At 38.7% G+C, this 27,702-nt stretch overlaps 1 protein-coding gene across 1 annotated transcript in view; it reads right to left on the bottom strand.

Annotated features, from left to right (window-relative positions):
• Window positions 1-27,702, bottom strand: part of LOC132283907 (uncharacterized) — a 141,273-nt gene that overhangs the window by 32,826 nt on the left and 80,745 nt on the right. Inside the window, exons 34-44 of the mRNA XM_059785943.1 lie at window positions 25,261-25,364; window positions 24,277-24,566; window positions 24,084-24,168; window positions 23,659-23,991; window positions 22,950-23,312; window positions 22,369-22,858; window positions 20,203-20,366; window positions 11,294-11,456; window positions 10,894-11,163; window positions 8,042-8,239; window positions 5,469-5,511 (exon numbers count right to left, since the gene is read on the bottom strand). Coding sequence (XP_059641926.1) covers window positions 5,469-5,511; window positions 8,042-8,239; window positions 10,894-11,163; window positions 11,294-11,456; window positions 20,203-20,366; window positions 22,369-22,858; window positions 22,950-23,312; window positions 23,659-23,991; window positions 24,084-24,168; window positions 24,277-24,566; window positions 25,261-25,364 — 2,503 coding nt within the window. The remainder of the gene's footprint in view (window positions 1-5,468; window positions 5,512-8,041; window positions 8,240-10,893; window positions 11,164-11,293; window positions 11,457-20,202; window positions 20,367-22,368; window positions 22,859-22,949; window positions 23,313-23,658; window positions 23,992-24,083; window positions 24,169-24,276; window positions 24,567-25,260; window positions 25,365-27,702) is intronic.

The following is a 27,702-nucleotide window of genomic DNA, read 5'->3' as shown; positions in this document are numbered from 1 at the left end:
AAAATCCTAAAAGAACTAAGACAGGGGAGTTGGATTGATTGAAGGATCACCCGAAGCTTCCTAGACTAGGAATTTCCAAATAGGTTTTAAACTCTATTAATCCTAGTCACTTTTAGCCTCCATGAGCTATAAAGAACCCTATGCTTTCAGAGAACCCATATGAGATTTACAAGCACTGTGAGGTAATTTAGAGTGTATAGGTCTCTTTCCTTCATTATGCATGCATATAGATGGTGATATGTTTTTTGAGTGTTGACAATCACCAATACAATGGCTACAAGGATATCAACACCTAAAGCAAATTCCATGACGACGAATGAATTGGACATTACCAATCCTGGCGATCAAGACACGAATTGAAGACTAAATAGCATGAGAAATGAGTTTGTTCATTGGCGCAAACAGAGTTCAAGGAGAACACTAGGCATGAGTCTAGGTCAAAGGTAATAAGGGATTTTTTGGTTAGAGTTTGGTAACCTAGACTTGTAATCTCTCTTCATAAAGTGGATTTGATCTGCCTACACTAGATCCCATGGTTTCTCCTCTATGGGGGTTTCCACGTAAAAATTGGTTTTCTTGTTTGTTGATGTCTATATGATTTTATAATTGGTTTTCTTGTTTGTTGATGTCTATATGATTTTATATATATATATTTTTTGATAAATAAATAATTCATTAAAAAAAGCATTAAAAGGGGAACGCATCCCTAACAAATCACAAAAACCTGGGAACCCTAAGGCCCCAAGGAAGCCAAAAACTCAATAGTCTCCTTAGCAGAAGAACAGAGTCTACCCGAACCCCAAAAACAAAGAGAGCTAATAACAGAAGATTTCAGACCAGTGATGGAAGATTCCTTTCCTTCAAAGGATCTTCTATCTCGCTCCCTCCACAAACACCACCAAAGACATAAAGGCGCCATCCTCAAGAACCCTCGAGCCTGTGCTCCCACCCAACCCCCTCTCCAAGTGTCCATCAGGCCTCTCGAAAATCTAGGCATAACCCAACAAACTCCAAACAAACCTAGCAAAAGGTTCCAACAATCAACCACCACTGGACAATGCAAGAGAAGATGATCAACCGACTCGCCATTGCACTTACACATACAACACCAATTCACCGTGATAAGCTCTCTCCTTCTCAAATTATCCAATTTCAAAATTTTACCCCACGCAACCGTCTAAGCAAAAAAGGCCACTTTCAATAGCGCCTTAGTGCGCCACACATCCTTCCAGGAATACCACCCCATCCAAATCCACCAAGCATCCGAAAAAGGATCTCACAGTAAACATTCCCCTAGCAGATGAAATCCAAACAAGAAAATCCCTACCTCCTCCCCAATCACCTGGCTAAACAACAATTCTAAAAAACCAAACACATCATCCATCTCCCAATCCTGAAAAGATCGCTGGAACAGCACATCCCAAACCGGTATCCCGCTATCAAGACGATAGCAGTCAGCCACCAAGGCATGCCCATCCACTGCAATCCTAAACAATCTAGGGAAAGAACATGCTAACGTGCGGTCTCCACACCACACATCCTCCTAAAATCGAATCTCCCTACCATCATGAACTCTGAATCTGATATGCTTAGAAAACTCATTCCATCCTTTCCGAATGTCTTTCCAAACACCTACCCCTCCAGGCATAGACACCATAGCCGAACAGCCCTCCCCATCAATCTACTAAGCCCCTCCATCACAATGATGAACAACAGTGGGGATAATAGATCTCCCTGACGCAAACCTCGCGAACTACCAACAAAACCAGTCAGGACCCCATTCACCAACACTGAGAATCTCGCTGAAAAAATGCAGAACTCAATCCAATTCCTCCATTTCTCCCCAAAACCCATCCTAGCCATCAAGTATAACAAAAAAAGCTCTAACTAACAAGATCATAAGCTTTCTCCATATCCAGTTTACACAAAACCCCTGGAACCCCACTGCTCAATCTATCATTCACACACTCCCTTCCAATAAGGACAGAATCCAAAATCTGACGCCCCCTATGAAAGCATTCGGAGATTCCGAAATAACCTCATCCAAAACTCCCCCTCAGGAGAGTGGAGTGTCAGGCAGAGTTTGTTGAGATCACTGTCATGGAGGAGATTTCGTGGAGGTAGAAGGCTAGAGCCTTGTGGCTCAAGGAAGGCGACAATAATACAAAAAAATTTCATAGACTTGCCAATGCTCACAGAAGGGGCAATCACATTGGGAGGATTCGGGTGGATGGGGAATTGTTTTGCAAGGAGGAGGAGATTTGTAAGGGTTTTGCTGATTTCTTTTCGAGGTTGTTCACTAAACCAGCTGGTTGGTGACCTTTGCTTGCAGGGCTTCACTTTGACTCTATTTCGAGTGAGGAGTGCTCTGTTTTGGAAAAGCCTTTTTCGGAAGAGGAAGTTTTGTCTGCTTTGAAGAGCTGTAACGGGGATAAAGCCCCAGGTACTGATGGATTTTCTATGAGATTCCTTTTGGAGTGTTGGGAAGTGGTCCGTGAGGAGGTGATGGGTTCTTTTCACGCTTTCTATGATCAGGGCTCTTTTGAGAAGAGCTTGAATGCCACTTTTATTGCTTTTATTCCGACGAAGGGAGGGGCGATGGATGTTAGGGATTTTCGCCCTATTAGTTTGGTGGGATGTTTTTATAAGTTGATTGCTAAAGTCTTGGCTTCCAAGTTGAGAAAGGTTTTGGATGGCGTCATCTTTGATTCTCATAATGCCTTCGTGGGAGGTAGACAAATTTTGGATTCAGTTCTTATTGCTAGTGAATGTGTGGATTCCCGTTTGAGTTGTGGGGTTCTAGGTGTTTTATGCAAGTTGGATATTGAGAAGGCGTATGATCATGTGAGTTGGAGCTTCCTCCTCTACTTGTTGGAGAGGATGGGGTTTGGTGGGCGTTGGAGGAGATGGATTCTTTTTTGCTTTCTTAGTGTTCGGTTCTCTGTTCTTGCGAATGAGGCTCCGACGGGATTTTTCTCTAGTTCAAGGGGCTTGAGACAAGGGGATCCGCACTCTCCCTTCTTGTTCCTTTTTGTTAAGGAGGCTCTTAGCAGATTGATGAAGAGGGTTGTGGAGTTGGGTTTTTTGAGAGGTTTTCGGGTGGGTAGGGATGTTGCTAGTCAACTGGAGATTTCCCACTTGATGTTTACTGATGATACTTTAGTGCTTTATGATGCCAATGCATCCCAACTGAGGTATTTGAGACATGTTTTGATTTGGTTCCAAGTTGTCTCTGGCCTCAAGGCGAATGTTGGTAAGAGTGTTTTTGTGCCTGTTGGGGATGTTCCTGAGATTGAGATGCTTGCTCAGACTCTTGGCTATCGCACCTGCTCTTTTCCCATTTCTTACTTAGGGTTGCCTTTGGGAGCCCTTTTGAGATATGTGGGGAGCTGGGATCCTGTAGTGGATAGATTTGAAAGGAGGTTGGTGGGGTGAAAAAAGTAGTACCTCTCAAAAGGGGGTAGGGTCATACTGATTAAGAGCACCCTTTCTAGCCTCCCCACTTATTTTATCTCCCTCTTTCTCAGATTCCTTCTTCAGTGGCTGAGAGAATTGAGATATTACACTGCAACTTTCTTTTTTTTTGGTTGGGGGGGGGAGAGGAGTTTGGTTCGGTGGGATCAAGTGTGCCGTCCGATTCGGAGTGGAGGCTTAGGGTTAAGGCTCTCCTTGAGAAATGGCTTTGGAGGTTTGGGGTTGGAGGAGAGTTATCGCAAGCAAGTTTGGGGAAAGCAGTGGTGGTTGGAGCTCACTTGAGGTGCGTGGTCCTAGGGGAGTGAGGGTTTGGACTTTCATTCGGAGGGGGTGGGATGTTTTCTGCAAGCATGTTCGTTTTCAAATCAAGGATGGTAGGAGGATCAAAGTTTGGGAGGATCTTTGGTGTGGAGAGCTTCCCCTTGCTCTTGCTTTCCCTCGGCTTTATAGGATTGCTTCTCACAGACAGGGCATGGTGGTTGACTGTTATCACCTTGATAACGGGAGATTGACTTAGGATGTTCAGACACTTTCAGGATTGGGAGAATGAGGAGGTTTCTCGTTTTTTGGAGGTTCTATATCGCAGGTGATCACAATTGGGGATTCGGATTGTTGGCTTTGGGATCCTAACTCTCAGGGTCGTTTGGAGGATAGGTCCTTTTTTAGGTGCCTTTTGGTTGGTGCTGGAGGCCCTTTCCCCTAGAAGTCTATTTGGCGTTCTAAGGCTCCCCTTAAGTTTGCCTTCTTTGCTTGGACTTCTGTCCTGGGTGAGATTTTAACCGAGGATAATTTGAGGAGGAGGAATCAGGTGGTGGTCAATCGTTGTTATATGTGCTTGTGTGATGAGGAGACAGTTTATCACCTTCTTTTACATTGCAACATGGCTAGAGACTGTTGGGATTTGATTCTTGGATTATTTGGGGTCCATTGGGTTATGCCTCGTTCCTCTAGAGGGTTGATTGAGGCTTGGAGAGGTTTTTTGTTGGGGCTCTCGCGCAGGATGCTTGGAGGGCTATGCCTCTGTCTTTGGTAGTGCATTTGGCTTGAGATAAATCGAAGATTTTTTGAGGGAAAGGAGAAAACCTGTTTCTATGCTTAAGCTCTCTATTATTTTCACTCTTTTTTGTTGGGTCTCAGGGAGAGATTATAGATCTTTAGAGAAGATTTTTGTTTTTTTGGCCCCGTTGAAGGTTTGAGGCGCTTTTGGCCCCTTGTGTTTCTTTGGGTTCAGCTCCCCTCTTGAGCGTTTTCAATAAATTCTTACTTATCAAAAAAAAAAAAACCCTCAGCCTCAACGAAAGAACTTTGGCTATTAGTTTATAAATGCATCCCAACAAACTAATAGGTCTAAAGTCCTTCACATCTACAGGTCCACCCTTCTTCAGAATAAGCGCTATAAAAGATGCATTCAAAGATTTCTCAAATCTCCCCTGAGCTCAAATTATATGATTTTATAATTTTGATTCTATATGATTCCTACGTTTACATGCTTGATTTTTAATTTAGATTTTAAAATTCAGTTCAGAGTAGTTAAATAGATTTCAAGACCTATTCAATCCCCCTCTAGGTCTGGTTTGTGCCTTTGCATATTCAGAGTGACATATCAGAGCCAAGGTTTCCAGTCCGATTCTTTACCCCATGTAACGAAGTTTAACTTCAGCAAGTTGCTATCTGACATCTTTTCCTGCTACAGGCTTGGCACAAAATCAAGTTTAAGGATAGCAGATGCTTACAACACATAATTTAATTCTTACAATAACCTAGACCTAGACAATTTGATATAACAAAATTATAATATCTTTCAACATTTCACAGTTGAAAAATATCCTAAGTTCTACTCAATTGCAGAATCACTCAGGAACATGAAATAAGCTTTTACCAACCACCCCCCCCCCCCCCCCCCAACAACAAAAAAAAAAGAAAAAGTAAACAGGAAAAGAATAATACTAATATATAAAAAAACAAAAGAAGATCCTCAAATACAAAAGAAGCACCTTTTCCGACGTCAGTCACTATTAATTCCACCATGTAGTAGTCCTGTAAAAAAAAAGAGTACTGAAGTAAAGGCTAAAAGTAATTTCTGGAAAATAAACTTTCTTACCAAGACTTCACAACAATATTAAAACGAAACAAAAGAATAATGCTAGAGAAAGGAGAATTGCAAAGTTGCAAACCAAAGTTTATTTGCAGTAAAGATAATAATCCATTCACTAATCTGTAAACGCTAGCAATTACAAGGCTTTATATAGAGTTTCTTCCTCCCCAATCCTAGCCTTATATTAGCTAACTACCAAATATAAAATAAAACCAAACTGCTGAAAATCAGAAAACTACTTAAAAAGGACAGCTGATGAAAATCAGAAAACTACTCAAAATATGGAAAGTTTCTGAAAAACACAAATTCCACTTGCAGAAATTTGAAATTCTGCCTGCATCAGAAATAAAGGTTCATGCTAAAGCCGGTGAATCAAACATCTAACTCTGAAATCCATGACATCGATATAAGATAAAATTGTGCAGAAGATGCCGATGCATTTCTGTGGACATCGTAAATCAAAATTGAGCCATTTATGATCAAGATGAAAATCGTCCGACTTAGCATGGTCTGTCCCCTGACAGAGCAGAACGCCTGAAATCCATGACATTGATATTGGATAAAATTGTGCAGAAGATGCCAATGCATTTCTGTGGACATGGTAAATCAAAATTGAGCCATTAATGATCAAGATGAAAATCGTCCGACTTAGCATGGGTTCTGTCCCCTGACAAAGGAGAACGCCTGTCGATTATTCATTTGTTCACTAAGGTCCACTAGAAATTTGAACCTAGAAAAACACACTGAGGCAAAAGGGCAAGGTTCCATCAAACTGGAATGCAGGGATCTCATATTAATCATTTGAGTGAAATTGACAACACCTTGCAGTAAAGCCAGCGGGGTTTGTATTTAATAGGTTCTACTCTGCTTTTTTCCAATGGAACGGAAGCTATGGGGTGATTGTGAAGATTGAAGATGAGTACTCCAAGTGAGCTATAATGAAATAATTTAACAGAAAACAACATGACGAGTACCCCCAGTGAGCTATAATGATATAAACAAAATAGAAGTTTTTATTTTCTATAGCCCATAGGTCTTTTTTAGTTTAATACTAAAATGCACATAACTTTTTACATCAAAACTTTGGAAGGGACAATAATGTCCTCTCTTTAGGAATGCAAGCTTGTTAAATGAAAGGGCTGCTCCAATGATTGAGAGAGAGAGAGAGAGAGAGAGAGTAGGACTGACAACACTGAAAGATATAGTGATAGAAAAACACACATCAAGAATGATTGGTTAACAAAAACACATGGAGACCAGAGTGTGAAAATATCCAAGAGATGAGAGAGAATGGTACGCCAGAGAGAGAGAGAGAGAGCATCTATATGGTGCAAATTTTGCAACCTGATCAAAATAAAATTTAGAATGGGAACTACTTCATGATGAATTTGATGAATCTCATGAAGTCGAAGGGTGTCAAGTACAGCGATCAAATAAAAAACAACTAGAAGACATTATTAAAAAACAAGGTTCTTTTACCAATTACTTTTTAGGATTGACATGTTGACAAAATATTGGAAGTACCCTGAATTTATATTGACAACTTAATTGCTAAATAAACAAATCAAAATGTTGATAATATTGTTGAAATCTGTCTATGGCATTTTAAGTGGATCATAATCGGTATAATAAAAATTAACTATATGAATATATCAATTTCCTTGTACTTTTCTTCCAATTTTGTTTTTATTTTTTTTATGGTAATCAATATATGAGTTTATATTGATTGATATGGGCATAAAGCCATTTTATCATACAAAAATAATATATCTATCTTTTATAGGAGCACTGTCAATGGAGTAGAACATTGAAGCCCACATTAAAATTAAGAGAAACAGAATTGTGTGAGTTCACTGCAGAGACCCGATCTTGAAGTCCTGACCTTCATAATTACATCAAAGTCCAGTGTCGGTCTTACTATGCATCCAAGTAATGAAAAAGTAAACTGGGGACTAAATAAGATTCAGTCAACTTGTTGACAACCAATATGGACATGCTAACGCTTCTTTTCTGGATAATTGCAGCCATCATTTTTTCCAGCCAATATGGACAATCAGACATGCCAATGAGAAAAAAAGAATTTGAGTAAATATTACAATTAAATCCATCTTATTTTTGTAGTAGTGTAGATAACCTAGGGACACTTATTCTTAGTCTTTTACCAGAAGAGGAATATTGAAAAACTATGATGGCACCAGTCGTGAACTTAACCTTTAGCAAGGACTGATGAACAAAGCATTACTAGTAGTTGCAAGCATTAGGAACCAAAAACAAGATGATAACTAACAGAAATGGACAAGACTACGATATAAAACCTAAATTCCTGTAAACAAAAAAGAGAAAATGGACAACCCAATCCGTGTAAGAAAGCTAGTATCATTCAGGCATCAAAATGCAGAATAGAGAAATAGAGAAATATATATGTATTACGCACAGAGTGATGATGTATGAAAGCATCAGTCTAATACGAACCGGTGAATCAACTTTAAAGAAAAACATTTCATTCCAGCACACCAATTCGCAATCAGAAGATATGGAGCAATCTGAGCTGGTTCCACATGTGCGTGCACTTTGTTGATTCAAAAGTGATCCATTTGGGAGGCTTTGGTCTAGAGTAAGACGGACTGCTACAATATATTGATGAGAAAAGAGCCCACCAACTTTTGGGAACTACATTTGAAGAACATAAAAGAAAATGAAAATATATAAAGGAGGATTCGCACAAAACAAAAGGTGTAAAGACAATTCCTATAATGAAAAAACTCAAATACAATGCTTATAAGGCAAAAAGTGTTAGTCAGCTATTCACACAATCTTCAGAGGCAAAATCATACTAAAAATGTTTGTTGGAAGTGTATCATTTCTAACCAAGTTAATCAGAGCATTAGATGTTCCTAATTATAGAGAGAATTTATGCCCTGTTAACCATTGTGATATTAATCTATACCAGTAAATCTAATACCAACCATAGAGTGATTATACAAGTTCATACAGTGACAAACAAATCAATTAATTCATATATACCAGCATTGTACAGTCAATAGGTAATTAAATGATAATATAGGGATGAAAAAGATATTGTTTGTGCTGTGGCTGGCAGGGGTCATTCTAGATTTCAAAAATATGGATTGAATATTAACATCTCAACTGCATCAAATAAAACATAGAAAGAACATGTTTATTTATTTTAGTCTTTAAAGAACATAACCAATGAGAAGTGTGAGGACGCGAGTTCAAGCATGAGAGTAGCCATTTTGTACACAAATAAGTTAAATCCTTTTCAAGTCTTCCCTTTCCATCATTGTGAGTGGGTGGCACCAGCACTTTTAGATAATTCTGAAATCTCTTAAAAACATTGTATTGGAAATTATTATATTAGATTAACAAGGAGAAGGAAATTTGATCAAAATTGGAAAGATTTCATGGAACCTCAATCAATTCAAAGATAAAACAGTCACATATGACTGGCTTGTATTGCTTTCAAGTGCACATAAAGGTGTTGATTCAAGTTCTAAACTAGTTCTCAGAGTTTGAGTGGCCATAGAGAGAGGAACAAAGCTCAAATGCATATTGTTATGCAAGATTTGTCTCGTGAGGATTACATCTATATATAGTATGTTGTTTCAACTGGGATGACAAAGAAACAATGAAAAGGACCATTAAGACATCAACTGGATATTGGAAAGCAGAACTCGAAAAGCCAGGGAATTTGAGGTGGGAGCAACAATCTAAATTACTATAGCAGTACCGTCCAGAAGTTACTGTAGTAGTTAACTCAAGAGTATTGTAGCAATACTGTAGTGTCAAACACTGATAACACTATAAGTTAATATAGGCTTTTAGGCCTTTTTTCTGCTTCCTTTTACTTGATGTTATAATATATGGTTGCGATCAATTTTTTTTTTTTTTTTTGAATTTTTTTTTTTTTTTTTGAATTTAATTTGATGTTTGTAGAATTATGGTTGAATTCCTTGTAAATAGAAGATATAATAATTCTGTATGGAAACCCAAGATCATTAAAAAAATTTGCTTTTGGACAATTAGGTCATTGAGAACATTAGGGTGGTTTGGTAACAACACCCTTATAAGAGTTTTTCCTTTTGGTTCCCTCTAAGAGACTTGCTTTGACGTATATCAAATTATGATCCTGCCATATCGCGCTCCCTGCTATGTCAGATGGTATCAGGTATGCAGAGCAACTGCAACCTTGTGGCAAAGAAAATGGCAAAGAAAATGACAAAAGTTGAAAGGGGGAAGCTACAGATGGAATTTTAAATCAAAAAATTTGATGATCTTAAGAATAGAGAACAAGTTAATATAGAGATTCAAGTCGACCACAAACAATTGGCCCTACCAGAAAAAAATTGAAAGGAACTATTTTTAAACTGAGTTATTCTAATTTATTCAAAGATGGTTTAGTATATTGGAATTTTCCACCAGTCTTGACGACTATCCTGATGATGATGATATCTTTGATGTAAATCGTCCCACACAACTTCATTATTGTGTAATTGAAGACTTGGATGTTTGTCAATTGTTTATTGAAACAGAGGGCAATAATCTAGGCATTGATATTCAATCCATACTTGTTGAATTGGAAGCCCTGCCATTGTTCGATGAGTGCGTTGAGAGAGTAGATTTAAGTGGTTTCAATTTTCCTTCTAAGTATAATGAACATTTAAATAATGACAGAGTGAATAATGGAGAGTTTAAATGTTAAGATGGAAATATGAAGATCACCAAATCTGAGAAGATTTTATGGTACATGAAGAACTTTGTGAGACAATGGAGTAGCCAATTCAGGTCATTGAGAATAATTTTCAAATAATCAAGAGACACTATGTGAGGATACTGATGCATAGTTTGTTAATTTATGTAAAGTGAAAGAAAATATAGAAAGAAATGTCCGTGCACCCAGTAGATTATGGAAAGCAAAAACTCGAGGATCAGTTTCTTCTGACTTGGGGGTTTGATGCAGAGGTGCCACAATACTGTAGTGCAAAAACGTTCAACCAAAAATAGGGGTTATTATTATGGGATTTTATAATTATGTGTTTTCTCTTTCTTTTACATAACTTACATTATATAGCTGAGAAAAAAGTTTTTTGATGGTCAGGATTTATTGTTAGTAGTGTTTACGGAAGTCTTTAAAAATAGATGATACAACAGACTTTAAGGATACTTTTAATTATTAACGGATTCAAGTTATTTCAACTTGTTCCTTGAGAATAGTAGGTCAGCTATTCTACAGAGATTCAGGTCCAAGATTGTTACCTTCTCATAAGAAAAATAATAATAAGAAGAAATAAAAATTAAGATCATACCACTGCCTCTGCTATAATGATTGTCACCATTGTTCTGAATTTCTTGCACAGATTTCCTTTCAAGTGGGAGTCTAGCATATTTTTCAGAACCGGAACTTTTAGAGGCTTCATATAGCCAGATGGCATTTTTATTATGTTCGTAAGCCCCCTGACTTCAGTAGCTCGAACAAAAATGTCCTGACCTAGTTTGTTCCACGGTACTATATAATAATTTCTTTTGTGATGAATATCAATGATAGGTTTTCCACCAGAAGTTGGAGAAACAGCTTCCTGTTCATAGAACCAAAAACAAAAAGAAAACATTATAAAAAAAATTAGGCATAATAAACCAGCATACAAGTATAAGCAAATGCAATTATACAGGTTAAAATACAAGTTCATGAGGGGTGACAGAATTTACCATTTTTCTATGGGTTTCACGAACATGACTAAGATTGTTCCAGCTTGAATAAGCTTGAAAAATCATATTAGCATTAGACACTGAAACATTCAAGTTCAGATCCCTTGTACAGGTAAGACGTAACTGAGAAGCAACACCTGGAGCATTGAGATCATACTGGTACCTGTGCATGATTATGAGCAAATGAGATTAAAATTTACTAAATGAAAAAAAAATCAGATTGTACCATGCACTAGTAAAAGTAAATGAGAGAGGCAAGAACAAGAAATTCTCCAATAACAGGGTTGGAAATAGAAGAGCAATACACCAAGTAGAAATCTGACATCCAGAAAAGGAAAGAAGTGGAGGGAAGAGAAGGAGAACCAGAAATTTATATAAAGTTTTGATTTGTTCCTATTTGATTTTCAGCAGCTTTAAAATTTCAGCAACTTTCCTATTTGATTTTGACTTATATGGTAATTAGCTAGTCTTAGGTTTATATAAAGCTTTGTAATTTCTAGGGTTGGATCCGTTTTAGAATTACAGAGAACTATTTTACAGCAAATATAGTTTGCCTTTCAATTCTTCTTTCTCTTGCTTTTTGTTCTTATTTCGTTTCAATATTGCTGTGGAGACGATTTATTTGTATCCTTTTGGTAAGGCGGCATCAGTTTGGTATTAGAGCTTAGGTTCGGCTTTCCGCCTGCTCAGTCATGCCTCCACGACAACAACCGAGAGGAGGAAATCGTAGGATGCAAGGTCCGGCTGAACGCTTACCCCAACAACAACAAAACGAGATGGAATTTTTGCGAAGACAAGTTGAGATGTTGACTCAACACTTGAGTCAGCGTGTTATCAACCCGCCGGTTAACAAAGACCTGCCTGTTGATGACAATATTCCAGTGGATGACAGTATGTCAAGCACTGGGCCTGTCGCGGAAAATCCTTTCTATGTTCCACGTCACCATAGATCTCCTGACGAGCAAATTGACCGCCGTTGGCAGTCACATATCAAAATCGAGATTCCAGAGTTTCAGGGAAGCTTGAAGCCTGAAGAGTTCATCGATTGGCTGAATACAATTGAACGTATCTTTGAATACCATGAGGTACCTGTTCACAAAAGGGTCAAGCTCATTGCTATTCGTTTGAAAGGAAGGGCATCGGCTTGGTGGGAACAACTACGGATTACCCGAGAGCGTAGGGGTAAGACAAAGATCGTAGAAGGGGAGAAGATGAAGAAAAAAATGAAGGAACAATTTTTGCCTTTTAATTATGTCCAAACAATGTATCAGCGTTTGCATAATTTAAGGCAAGGGACTCGCAACGTGGACGATTATACTGAAGAATTCTATCATCTAATTGCACGCAATGATTTATCAGAGAGTGATGAACAGCTCGTAGCGCATTAAATAAGTGGATTAAAGCCTAGTACACAAGAGGTCCTACTTTTACAGTTGCATTGGTCTGTTACAGAGGCCTATCAGAGGGCTTTGGTAGTAGAAAAGCAACAAAACAAGCCATTCTCGCACTCTAACAACAGTTCTGCCAGATTGCAGCCCACTTATAAGGGAGAATCAACCCCTCCAACAGTGCGAAACGGGGCCCAAAATGGGGGACAGCAGCTGCCACCTGTTGGTGGAGTTAAAGAGCAGGCTGCCCATGCTGGAAACCGCCAAAATTATGGAAGGACAGCAGGCCAAACTCGAGGTGGAGACCTTGGTATGAGGTGTTATAAGTGTGGAGAGCCCGGACATAAATCGGCATAGCATAGAAAATAGGGAAAACAACTTTTGATCGAGGAAGATGATGCAATTCTGGAGGACAAGCCAAAATATGAAGACTATCCAGAGGAAGAGGATGATGATATCCTATATGGTGATGTGGGTGAATCCTTGGTTATGCGAAAGTCATTTTTGCTTCCGAAACACGAGGATGAAGAAGACTGGTTGCGCACTAACATCTTCCACACCACTTGTACTATTGGTGGAAGGGTTTGCAACATGATTATAGATGGCGGTAGTTGTGAGAATGTGGAGAAATTGAAACTCAACACGAAGAAGCATCCGAGGCCCTACAAACTCTCTTGGTTTCGCAAAGGGAATGAGGTAACAGTTTCACAATGCTGCTTGGTCTCTTTCTCTATTGGAAACAAGTACTTTGATAATACTTGGTGTGATGTAGTACCAATGGGGATAAAGCTCCTGGACCTGATGGTTTTACTATGAGGTTCCTTTTGGAATGTTGGGAGGTGGTCCGTGAGGAGGTGATGGGCTCTTTTCATGCCATCCATGTGTAGGGCTCTTTTGAGAAAAGTTTGAATGCAACTTTTATTGCTCTTATTCCAAAGAAGGGAGAGGCAATGGACGTTAGAGACTTCCGCCCTATTAGTTTGGTGGGATGTTTTTACAAGTTGATTGCGAAAGTCTTGGCCTCTAGGTTGAAGAAGGTGATGGATGGTGTCATTTCTGACTCTCAAAATGCATTTGTGGGAGGTCGGCAGATTTTGGATTCAGTTCTTATTGCAATTGAATGTGTTGATTCCCACTTGAGCAGCGGTGTTCCGGGTGTTCTTTGCAAGCTAGCTATTGAAAAGGCATACGATCATGTGAGCTGGAGTTTCCTTCTCTACCTGTTAGAGAGGATGGGTTTTGGGGGGCGGTGGAGGAGATGGATTCTTTTTTGCATCTCTAGCGCTCGTTTCTCCGTCCTTGTGAATGGAGCGCCGACGGGTTTCTTCTCTTGCTTGAGGGGCTTGAGACAAGGGGATCCACTTTCCCCTTTCCTGTTCCTTTTTGTGATGGAGGCTCTTAGCAGATTGCTGAAGAGGACTATGGAGCTGGTTTTTTGAGAGGTTTTCGGGTGGGCAGGGATGTTGCTAGTCAATTGGAGGTTTCTCATTTGATGTTTGCAGATGACACTATTGTGTTTTGTGATGCGGATGCGTCCCAGTTGAGGTATTTGAGATGCGTTTTGATTTGGTTTCAAGTTGTTTCTGGCCTTAAGGTTAATGTTGGCAAGAGTCTTCTTGTGCCTGTTAGGGATGTTCCAGAGATTGAGTTGTTTGCTCAGATCCTTGGATGTTTCACTGGCTTTTTTCCCATTTCTTATTTAGGATTGCCTTTGGGAGCTCCTTCGAGATGTGTGGGGAGCTGGGATCCGATTGTGGATAGATTCGAGAGGAGGTTGGCGGGGTGGAAAAAGTAGTACCTGTCTAAGGGGGGTTGGGTTACCCTGATTAAGAGCACCCTTTATAGCCTTCCTACATACTTCATATCTTTGTTTCAGATTCCTTCTTCAGTGGCTGAGAGAATTGAAAGATTGCAGTGCAACTTTCTTTTTTTGGGGGGGGGGGGGGGGGGGGGGGGGCAGCGGCGGCGGGGGGAAGGAGAAGAGTTCAAGTTTCACCTGGTTCGGTGGGATCAAGTGTGCCGCCCAATTCGGTTTGGAGGCTTAGGGTTAAGGAGGTTGTTGCCTTTTAATAAGGCTCTCCTTGGTAAATGGCTCTGGAGGTTTGGGATCGAGAGGCATTGTTTATGGAGGAGAGTTATTGCTAGCAAATTTGGGGAAAGTCGTGGTGGGTGGTGCTCTCTGGCGATGCGTGGTCCAAGGGGGGTGGGACTTTGGTATTTCATTCGGAGGGGTTGGGATGACTTCTGCAAGCATGTTCGTTTTCGTATTAAAGATGGAAGGAGGATCAGTTTTTGGAAGGATCTCTGGTGTGGGGAACTCCCTCTTGCTCTCGCTTTCCCACGGCTCTATAGGATTGTTTCTCACCGACAGGCCATGGATGTTGACTGCTATCATCTTGATAACGGGAGACTGTCTTGGGATGTTCAGTTCAGGAGGCATTTTCAGGATTGGGAGAAAGAGGATGTTTCTCGTTTTCTGGAGCTGTTGTATAGCCAGGTGATTTTTATTGGGGAGCCGGATTGGTGGTTCTGGATTCCTAACTCGCATGGCCGTTTTGAGGTTAGGTCTTTTTTCAGATGTCTTTCGGTTGGTCACGGAGAACCCTTCCCTTGGAAGTCTATTTGGCGGTCCAAGGCTCCCCGCAAGGTCGCTTTTTTTGCTTGGACCTCTGTCCTGGGTAAGATTTTAACCCAGGATAATCTGAGGAGGAGGAATTAGTTGGTGGTCAATCATTTTTACATGTGTTTGTGTAATGAGGAGTCAGTTGATCACCTCCTTTTACATTGTAGCATGGCCAGAGATTGTTGGGATTTGATGCTTCGATTATTTGGGGTCCATTGGGCCATGCCTTTTTCCTCTAGAGGGTTGATTAAGGCTTGGAGAGGCGTCTCTATTGGGGCTGGCATTAAAGACGCTTAGAGGGCTACGCCGCTTTGTATCTAGTGGTGTATTTGGCTTGAGAGAAATAAGAGATATTTTGACGGAAAAAAGAAGCCTGTTTCTATGCTTAAGTTATCTGTTATTTCTACTCTTTTTTGTTGGGTTTCAGGGAGAGATTATAAATCTATGGAGGAAATTATTATTTTCTTGGCCTCTCTGAAGGTCTAAGGCGCCCTTTGGCCCTTTTGTTTCTTTGGGCTTCGCTCCCCGTTTGAGCGTTTTTAATAAATTCTTACTTATCAGAAAAAAAAAAAAAATGGACTTGTCAAAAAAAAAAAATGTAGTACCAATGGATGCATCCCATATACTGTTGGGGAGGCCTTGGCAATTTGACAGAGATACTTTGTATCATGGTAGAAAGAACACGTACACTTTTTGGAAGGATAATGTGAAATTTACTTTAGGCCCTATGCGTGAGAAATTTGGTCCCAAACCTAAATTAGGGGAGGAAAAAAAATTTCTTACCATGAATGGCTTAATGAAGGAGGCCGAGGAAAGTGGACAGCTTTACGTTTTGATTGCAAAAGAAGAGGTTGCACCTCCATCTATTCCTACCTTTGTGGAGCCATTGATGGAAGCATACATGGATGTATTTCCTGCTATCTACCATCAGAATTACCACCGATGAGAGATATTCAACATTGTATTGACCTAGTACCTGGCGCAAGTCTTCCTAATAAAGCAGCATATCGAATGAGTTCAAAGGAGCATGAGGAGTTGAATCAACAGGTTATATGGAGTTATTGAACAAGGGCTTTATTCGCGAGAGCACGAGCCCATGTGCTGTCCAGCCCTTCTCACTCCAAAGAAAGACGGTTCTTGGCGTATGTGCGTGGATAGTCGAGCTATCAACAAATAACCGTCAAGTACCGGTTTCCGATTCCTCGTCTTGATGATATGCTGGATATGCTTGCGGGTTCTTCAATCTTCTCAAAGATTGACTTGAAGAGTGGCTATCATCAAATTCGGATTAGGCCGGGTGATGAATGGAAAACGGCTTTTAAAATGAAGACTGGATTGTACGAGTGGTTAGTAATGCCATTCGGATTATCTAATGTCCCCAGCACTTTCATGCGTGTGATGACCCAAGTGCTGAAACCACTTCTTGGCAGGTGCGCAGTTGTTTATTTTGATGATATTTTGATGTACAGTCACAGTATTGATGAGCACCTACAACACCTTTGTTCAGTTTTTGATATATTGGGGAGAGAACACTTGTGTGCTAACCTGAAGAAATGCAGTTTTACAGCGGACAGATTGGTATTTTTGGGTCATGTGGTCTATTCTGCAGGTATTATGGTAGATGATGATAAGATAAAGCCATTCTTGAGTGGCCCACACCTGCCACAGTGCGTGATGTGAGGAGTTTTCATGGTTTGGCGACATTTTATAGGTGTTTTATTCGCAATTTCAGTACTATTGCTGCCCCACTTACTGATTGCATTGGAAAAAAGTCCTTACAATGGACCCAAGAGGCAGAGAAGAGTTTTCAAGCACTCAAGCAGAAACTAACAGAAGCACCAGTTCTTGCTCTGCAGAATTTGGAAGAGGTATTTGAGGTAGATTCTGATGCTTCAGGCATTGGCATTGGCATTGGTGCTGTCCTTAGACAATGAGGAAGACCTATTGCATATTTTAGGGAGAAGCTTACTGGTGGAAAGCTCAGTTATTCAACCTATGACCTAGAGTTTTATGCCATTGTCCAAGCTTTGTGACACTGGTGGCATTACCTTTCTTACAAGGAATTCATCTTGCATTCGGATCATGAAGCTCTTAAGTACATCAACGGTCAACGCAATTTGAGTTCAAGGCATGCTAAATGGGTGAGTTATTTGCAGCAATTTACTTTTACTTTGAAGCATAAGTCTGGTACAATCAATCGTGTAGCGGATGCCTTAAGTAAAAGAGTTTCTATGCTTGTAATCTAAGCTGAGTTAAATTGCTTTCTTCCCAAGAAAGGACTGATTTTAACTCAGCTTAGACTAGCTAATTAACTTATCAAAAAATATATATATAAGAAAGCAATTTAAGTTAATTATCAAATTAATTAGCTAGTCTAAGCAGAGCAAGCGAAGAAAGGACTTGCAATCTAAGCTGAGTTAAATTTCTTTCTTCCCAAGAAATGCCTACCTAATTAGATCGACGTTAATCATCTTGTCAGCCTTATACTCATAAGAAGGCAGAGATATGAGTGAAGGGACTTCATCATGAACCACAATGGTTCCTTTCATTTGATAACTAGGATATAGGAAGAAAGGAAGAGGGAAGAAAGTGTTGCATGATTTTACAATTATACTTTTTCATGTAAAAGGGCTGATGATTAAAAGAAAAACTTTAAGAGAGGAAGGGGAAAAGTATATACCTATTCTCATTTCTATCCATTATTGAATGAATATTTAATGGTCCTAGCGGGAAAATCCTCTCCTCACAGCATCAAAGAAAGGAAAATAAATAAATCACAACCCAGACCGATAAAAGCCCCCGCTTCTTAGTAGTTTAAACTTTTGGAGCATTTTGTTCTCTTACATGATACCGGAGCTTTAATATGAAAGGTATTAGGTTTATTTCTCTCCTAAGTACTTCTCTATGTTCAATAAAATACCACACATGAATGAGAACCTGATATACATTTTTGGATACATGTCTTAATAGTTTATGCTTTTGGAGCAACTAGGGTTTTAACACAAACAACGAGAATTCCTTCCATTTCTCATTCCCCATTTCCCTAAAAAGCACATACACTTCGAATGAGAAGCTGTATCTGTGTCAGAGACGTGTTGACAGTGATAGTTCTCATACACTTCAAACAAAGAACTTGGACATGTTCATAATTTAAATTAATTTTCTTAAGCTGTATGGCTGACATTTGTTGGACATGTGCTAACATGCGACCAGTGAAACTTGAACGGATAAGACTTTATTTTAGCATGAAAAAGAATAGTTGTACGAAATACCAAATTAAGCTTTCATAGAAATTTAATAAAGCTTCACCATAATTAAAACCAAAATATTTAAAGGGATGGGGAAGGGAATAGGAGAGAAGAAATCAAGTTTTATGTGTACATATACTTGTAAATATCTACATACAAACAGAAAAACACATATAAATATATGATGTGTCCCGAGTATATCTATTTATGGTTACACACATTTACTTCTGCTACTGAATTGAGAAGGTCATGACCAGGGGGCATGGGTTTTCGAAGATTATCTAGTAGCTCTAAGGCCATGGAGTTCTGATCTATGTTTAAAAGAGAAATATTTTACTTTAGTTCCATTTTGGGCTCAATTGACGGGTTTTCCTCTCCATTGCATGCCTACGAGGTTGGCAAGAAGGTTCCACAAACTTTTGCAAGGCAAGAGAAGATGGAGATACGTGACCGAAAGTCTACTGGTGAGCAGTATCTTCAGTTAAGGGTATTTGTTGATGTCAGCAAACCATTACGGCGGGCTTTCAAAGTTACGTTACATGATCAGATCTTCTAGGTATCCTTCAAATATGAACGGATGCCTATTATGTGTTATTATTGCGGGATTATTGGCCATACTATTCAAGGTTGTACTTCCTATGGAACAGACCACCAAGCTCGCACATCTGATTCTTCCCCTATGATGGCTGGTTGGGAGCCAATGGACCACTGGGACGTCATGTCACTATAAAATCTGCTATAACTATACGACGAACAGGATTAATCCAATGAGATTAAGTGGCCAAAAATCCATGTGTGAACAAGGTTGCATCGGGTGTTCCAGGATTAATCCACATGTTGATAACTATACTTCACACAAATCTGGTCCCCAACCCACTCTCCCTTTTGGAGACCAGAAAAGATACCCCTGCCTCAACCGCCCAAAACACCCACCATAAACCAGATGATTTGCAGCCGTGTCTCCAATTCCCAATACAGTCCACCATGCCTGACCTTGATTCAATCCAGTCTACCCAAAATTACATTGTCTGAAACTTCCCCTCTGCTTGACAGGACAACCCAACACCTAGTTTCTCCCGCGATTGAAAGGAATGGTTTTTGAAAGCCATTGGTACCTCCAGCACATGGAAGAGGACTCCACGGAAGCTCATCTCTTTCTTCCTTATTCATTGGGAGTGCCATTCAATCACCTAAAAAAAAGGCCAGCTGAAGAAGGTTCGGAGGTATCAAAGGCCTCTTCTTCATAAGGCAGTTAATGTTCCTGCACATGTGACTAGACAATGGGCCTTAAATAGGATGTTGAATTGTGTCTTGAATAGCTCTCTTCCCATCAGCTGGATGGAGATTGTCCATAATGATTGTACTTTCACTTCTTAATCTTAATGAGATCTTTTTCCTTTGCAGAGGAATAAAAAAAAAAAAACCTGATCTTCTGATGAAACAGAAAAGCAGGAAACTTTTAGAGGTCTCGCTTTTCTAGAAGGAAGATGTGCATTTGTATCACAGTATAAGGACATTGATTGTCATCATCATATATTGTGCCTAATCCTAATTATTTTTAGTCTAGCAATACGAATCTTGCTTGTGCCCTTTAGTGCAACTAGCCTTAAGGGAAGGGAAAAAACAGAAGATAAATTGTACAAAAATCACCTTAAGAATCCATCGACTGGCTCAACAACAGGCTCCCAGGCCTCGTACTTATCATTGTATGATCTGGCAGCCAAGGAAAAGTTGACAGTGGAATTCAAGTAACCCGGTCTTCCATGTAAACTAAACCCTATGCCGCTAAGAGATATATTAAACAATGGAACCATCTGCAAATGTTAAAACAATAGTTAAGGAAACAACTGCATTTGTAAGGATATGAAATACTGCACTTTACATGAGCGTCAAACTCTGAGTTCCACAGAACATGATTACTACCTATAAATGAACAGTGAAAACTTTCCAAGGAGTGTAAATTTCTCACATCGAGTAGTTCCAGTTGCAAGAAATCAGTAGACAATCATCATAGAAATCCAAATAAGCAGTTTTAAGCAACCTTCAAGTCTATTACAAAGGATGCATATAATATGAAAGAAACAAGATTTACATATAAAAAAACTGTGAAAAATATTTGCAAATTAAAAAATAATACACTGTAAAAAGGATAGAAATATTAACTACGTGTATACCATTTGAATATAAAATCAACAGGAATATAAGGCCAGCTGTTCTAGATGGTAAATAATGGTGGATTTTCAAGTAAAACAAATCCGATTAGAGTAACCAGAAGTGCGATATTAATACTGATGAGAAGCACTATAAGAAATAAAACCATAAAAAAGTACACATTAGAGAAGGCACAAATTAAGGATAAGCGAGGAAAGGTTGTTCTTATGCAATGAAGACCAATTAGTTCATCATCAAAAGGAGTCACAAGGTACATAATGAGATGCAAAAAGGACCTTTAGAAAAGAAAGGGGAGGAAATATAAGAAAGAAAACTGATGCAATGAATCCTAGAGGTAAGCCAAAAAGAAATAGAACAAGTAGGAAAAACATATGACGGCCTGTATTGTAAGTTATTGAAAGAAAAATAAAAGTTGAAGAGAGAAATTAAAACATTTAGAACACAAAAGATAACGTGGTTTAGCCACTAGGGCTTACATCCATGACATAAAGAGCCCAGAGGGCTATATCTCTTTCATTACATTCTCTCTTAATTTTGTTTACAATAACCACCTCTATTTATAGGTGAATTGGGGAAGACTTGTAGCTATAAAAAAAGAACTACACAGAAAGTCAAATACAAATATGGCAACAACTTGTTGCCCAAGTATAGCAACTTAACATTCTGTCAAGGAGTGATCTAAGGGCCTAAATCACTCATATAATTATTCTCCAACATAAGTCAAAGCAGAAAAGATGCATGTACTTAAAGCTAAAAGGCTAACAAGAATTTATATTGCTAACTAAAGGTAGTTACAACGCAAGGCATTGTCGAGTTGAAAAACAAGCCATGTCTGTTAATGTAAATTGCCATAAGATGTTCAATGCTACAATTTATTTTAAGGAAATTGTCCCTTGAATCCACTAAGAGTAAAAATTTAGGAGTATTAAGTCATTCAATAATGACTGTCACCTAAAAATTCTCTCTATAATTGCACTAAAAGATTGCACAGAAATGAATAAAAATGTTTGCTATGACCTGCTGGCCCTGAACCTCAAATTATCCATTAAGACAAGTTAAATATATGAACCTACTGCACCAAAGAATGTGTTACCTATAACATTGAGAAAGTTGTTGTCACCATAAGAGACGTGAAAGGGAATTTTTGTAACTAAAACAAAATGAACATAAGAACTTAAGTGTAACATAAACAAGTTGCATTTCTACAAAAGAGGGAATAATCCAGTATTTTTGTTAATTTAAAAGAAAAACTCAAAGCCTCAGAGATGAGGGAAACGTCAAAACATGAGGCTCGTATATAGTGCAGTAGCCATGAGACTTCAAAATCTTAAGGCTCGTATATCGTGCATTAGCCCTGTCCATATACGAGCCTTAAGAATACACCTCACATGACATCTTGCAATATCCATACAACTAATGTTCTTCGATGCAATCCAAGAAGGTTTCTTGATTTTTCTCTAAATGAGCATTTAATAAATTGTCACCAAGAGATATCCTGAGTTCAACATAGTTGCAGATATAACCAATTCACACTATGGGATAAAGTATAGTAGTTTACCATACAAATTTCAAGACAAAAATGGTGATTTTAATATTTTGCTCATAACTGGATAATCTGAAGCATCTCAGAGGAAAAATCATTACCAAGCCACCGTAGTCATCAAAAACTGCAGCAGAGAATGTTTTAATTTCTGCATCAATAGCAGTATCATCAGCACCACTTGGTATGTTTGGATCTGCAAGCTTTAGAGCAAACCTTCTGGGAGGTTTTTTGAGGCCACTGCGAATAATGAAGGTTCCCAACTCATTGCCAACTGCCCATATACTAAATTGTTCTTTTGCAAACTTGGCATCAGATGTATCCCACAAGCTTTCATCCAAAAATTGATCCCCTGTTACCATATCACTGCGCATGCATCTTAATGAGGTGAAATCAGCTTGCTTTAGTGTGCCCTTACATGCAATGCAGCCTAATGAAACAAAACCTGGCGGAGCTTGAGGCAGCCAAAGTGAAATACTCTCCATTCCCTTCTGTTTCTTTATCTGTCCAACAAGTTGAAAATCCAGAGGTGGTTTGAAAAGCTCATTATCTCCAGAATCATGAAGAACGATGCATGTGTTCGGAGGCTCATACCTATATTCAAGAATGAAATATAAGTTTAATCTCATATTTTTTAAGCTTAGGTAACAGGTCTGAAAGGAACCCAAAATTAAGCCTTGCATACCCTTGAACAGCAATATCTCCTAAATATACCATTCCTTGAGGGACTACAGGACGCCATATGGATAATTTCTTTTTAGAGTTTGAACCTTGATTCCACCATATCAATCGAAAACTAGCAACAGCCTCAAAACGGTGCCCATAGTTTACAGTTGATGACCTTTCCGGCTGGAGCGTGTCAACATGACCCGAACGAACTGCTTGGCTGCCTGAACTCTTTGATTCTTTCGAAGATATACCAGGAAGCCCAAACAATATATGACGTAATTCATATGCTCTACCAATCAAGCTCAGTGTTGTGGGGTCTGCCGGCAAGAAGGTACCAACAGAATTATTTATACGCCAGAATGCTAAAGGTGATTGGTATCTGCCAATTAAACAATAAAAAAATAAAAAAGAAAAAAAATCTGAGAATCATGTTTATCAAGGTTTGACCAAAATAATCAACGAATACATGAACTATGAAGCATGCAAACGCAAAAATCATGTAAGATTGTTCATTGCATGAGTATATTACTAAAGAAGGGTATTGGTCGTAATATCTTTTCCAAGCGAAATATATTGGTTTTCATCCAGATGGGGTTCCTCAGCACCTGTTTTGAACTAATCTAAACTCTTGATGAATGGGTTTACTCCCTACTGGCACACAGGAGTATACATCAATGCTTGCTTGTATGCACGCATAACAGAACAAAGCTTGAAATTCTACATACAGATTGCTAGAGCTGATTGTGATACAATCCTTTGGAGAACATGGAGAAACTAAAGAAGCCATGATGCAGAAGGCAGAAGATATCGGAGGTTGTGCCCTTCCAAGAGAAACTACACAACCCAATGCAACATAACCTTTGGGCGCTTCAGGGAACCAAACAGAACAGCTTTTATCTCCATCATTGAGCACAGGAGTTGTTAGAATGTCTTTATCTACAGCTTCAGAATTAGAGTCCCCAGTAGAAGGGGGCCACACTAGTTTATATGATATGGGTCTCTTGACTCTTGCAAGGCCAGTATTAACAGCAAGAACTCCTTTTGTTGGTGGCTTCTCACTGCCATGTGAAGACTAGTGTTATAGATATGAAAGATTACGAATAATACAGAATAGATCTTAAACAAAGACAATGTCAAAAAATTGACTGACAGTGGTGTCAGATAGTCGCCAAGAACAGCAAAACCGGGTGGCGCTCGAGGTCTCCAAAACACAAATGTTTGGTCACTATAGGGATCTGCAAGAAACAACAATCAGGAAACAAGTCCACCCAATGAAACTTTAGAGATGTTAGTAATTTTAATACTACAATAGGAAAGAAAAGCATCAGTGTATCTTAACCTACTTTCAATTGTTCCAATTTTATCAAACTCAGAGCACACTATTGTCATTTTCTTTGATGACATTCTCAGAAATGCCAAAATGTCCTCCTCAACTGCTAAAAATAGTCTCAATATGCTGAAAGAAATATTCATAAATACATCTGAAACAGATATATGAATATTTGTCTTTCCAGCAGCATTTGAAAACTTCATAGTGGTGTCGAAAGGCTCCAAAATTCTGATTCCATTGCTCTCCATTGTTAATCCCAGTGCATTTGCACTCATTTCGATTGTGTCACCCTTCAAAACAACCCTGGAAGCAGCAGAACACATTAGATGTCTATCTCTCATCACTTCATAGGTCAACATAAAATGAACATAGAAACTCAAGGTAATTATAACAAGAAGATAACAAACAGAAAAATGACTCCATAACATAGCTTTCCATCCTGGAAATCAAGAACATAATATGCAAAGTAAGAGTAACTCAAAGTACTAAAATATAATTCTGTGCATACTGCAATTTTGGTTAGAATTTAGCTTCTCAAACTTATAAAGGGATTTCAGTATAAATCAAATTTAAATGAAGTGATTTACTTTAATACAACACTTTTGATGATTTTCCAACCCTTAATGCAGAAAGATGGCGAATTTAGTTCCTCCAAGAGTTGAAAAACCCCACAATCAAGTTTAATATCAATCTCAAAAATCAATTTCATCTGAATTGAAGATTAGAACAATGAGATAAGATCAGATCATCCTCACTAAAAATAATTCTCAAATAAAGAAGAATGCTATACTTAAAGAAATAAAATGACAATGAATATAATCAGTATTTATGATTGTCAGCTAAATTAGTAGCATTGCAGGCAGAGATATACACTAGCATAGCCAAATTTCTTTGCATAACGGGGCATGCGACAAGTTTTACAAAAGAAGATTGTCTGCTAACACATACTAACAAAATGAAATTTGAGCCGCAAAACTTATGATTTATGAGAAATGACCTGCAGAATGCATCCAACTGTGCATGCAAAAGTTTGTTAGAGAGGACAAGAGATTCTCCCACATCTTTTGATATATTGTAAAAGGTAAGCTCTGGACCAATAGCCTGAAAATAAATATGTCAGCTGTATAAGACATAATGAACAAACAAAAGACAAATAATTAAAGAGCCAAGTCTGGTTCTTCAAAAATTCCTCCAGGAAGTAGTACCATGACGCATTACAATTACTTGTGAGGGCACAATTTAATATAAAATTCCACATGATATCAAAGAGAGACGCATCATCCCAAAATAAAATTAACCATGAATGACCAGAGATTTTGAATGTTATATGAAATGGATGTTTAGAGGGTACACGTTAAAAAATAAAAGAAGAAAATTTGTACGTTGTGAACTCCAACACCAAAGTGAGGTGTAGAGAGGACAAGCGAGATGCAACCCTCATCCTTGCCATGGGTGACCAGACAAGCTTGGGTTGGAGTCTCCAGGGCAAAGAACAGGCCTTCATAAAAGTTAGAAGTCCAAAACAAGTTTGAGGTTTCACTGATCTAGGTTAAGTCTCGAGCAACCAAAGCCAAAATTCCTACCAGCTTTAGAGACAGTGAAAGTAAATTATATAAGCAAATAAAGTATAGACATTTAGTCACTACTTAATTCTATCCATGTCCCTTCCACGCACCCATTCCAAACCTCGAGAATTCGGTCAAGACAAAGTCTACCAACTTTAACCATAGCAGATGCCGTGAAAGGAGGACATACCTAAAGAAACTGAAGTACTCTCTTTCTTAGCTACTAGTCTTGGTCCCTTCAATTTTAGTGTGGCTCAGCAAGTTATATTACAGGGAGGGTCAACTCGAACAGTTAGATTACCAAGTCAGTCCTCTTTTCACTGCCTACTACTACTGTCCCTTTCCAATTATCTGAATAAAGCGTACTACAGCATAATGCTTATGCCTTGTTGTTTATTGCCTCTACCGTATCCGGGTCCTTACATATGAGGAATACATCCTAGTGATTGCTGAGTGCCTAAGACAAACGCCACGCAACCCTGCACTAGAAGCCACGAATGTAGACCATGATCTAAAAACGCCAACAATCTAGGTGTTACCATGTTCAAATGCATTTTAGAAACATATTAAACATCCATTCTAGAAAAACACTAAATTTAGTGACATTCCTATCTTTTTCCAGTCTCTTTTCTTCTGGTAAAAGTCGAATTAAAGAAAAAGGAATGGAAATCAAATAAGAAAGGTTTTTTGGATAAAAGTATAAGAAAAGACCACAATAGAACCTAACTTCAATGTTTATGCAATATCACTTTTTATGTTGAATTTCACAAGTAAGATAACTTGTGTATTTCATTGGTATTCTACATCATTAATTATAACTAATTTTTTGGGGAAAGCATAAGCCTAGTTGCCAAGAAACACCCAAAACAAAACAATAACGTAACATGTTTAAACCACTGTGCTAAATTTTTTAAGAATGTGGAATTTCCAAGTTCCTATTCCAATTCCACATTCCGAAACAATCCACATTTCATATTACATTAGGGCATGAAATGGATTGGATTTGATCTGAGTACTGACCCAATCCGATTTAATGTTAATTTTATTGGATATGACCTAAAATTTAATATTTTATATTTTTTTTAATAAAAAAGGCAGATATGGATTTTCTTTTGGAGATCTGGTTTGGGTTCAGGTTGGATTCAAATATAAATAGACATAAAATGGTTCTGGTTTAACCCAAGATCCAATTAAATCCGAATCTTGTTTTACAAGGTTAGAAGTTTTTCAGACTATCCATGTAATATATGGTGCAAAACATGATTGCTCCCCTTCGTAAATGTTACAACAAACACACCCAAGAATAAATCAAGAAACACAACAGAAAAGTAATCACACCACACAAAGAACACAAAGATTTAGCGTGGTTCAGCAGAGCCTACATCCACGGTGGAGCTGCGGCGGAAGTTTTCACTACGCAAAAATAGGAGATTACAAGTTTCAGCCCCTCACTCTCTCTCTGTGATTTTCAGTGTCTCAATCAAATCCCACTCCAAACCCTAAGCGCCCTTATATATCGGGCTACAAGAGAGTACTAATTAGGGCCCACAACCCACAAGCAAAACTGGTCAAAAGCTCATCCAACTGGTTGACCCGACACCAAATTCGGGCCAAACATCATAGTATACATTAGGAGTCCATTGATGAGAAGGGGCTAGGGAAAGCTTGGACCCAATTCCTATAGCGATATTGCATTGTGCAAATCCATCATAGTGTAACTTACGACGATCGCCACACATCCAAAGGATGCAGCTTCGAGCACTTTCGAGGCCATTACTAGAAATTGTGAGTAGGTTTGTATCACCTTGGGTCTCAACAATGCTGTCGTGTGTTTGTGGTCCAATCTAAAGAGTATGGACGCTTGATTACTCTAA

This window comes from Cornus florida, unplaced genomic scaffold (genome assembly GCF_030987335.1).
Source record: "Cornus florida cultivar Cherokee Brave unplaced genomic scaffold, ASM3098733v1 CherokeeBrave_3.0.0_Hap2_Chr11, whole genome shotgun sequence".
Taxonomy (NCBI): Eukaryota; Viridiplantae; Streptophyta; class Magnoliopsida; order Cornales; family Cornaceae; genus Cornus; species Cornus florida.
Note: the sequence above shows the minus strand (reverse complement) of the source record. Positions and strands in the feature narration are given on the sequence as shown.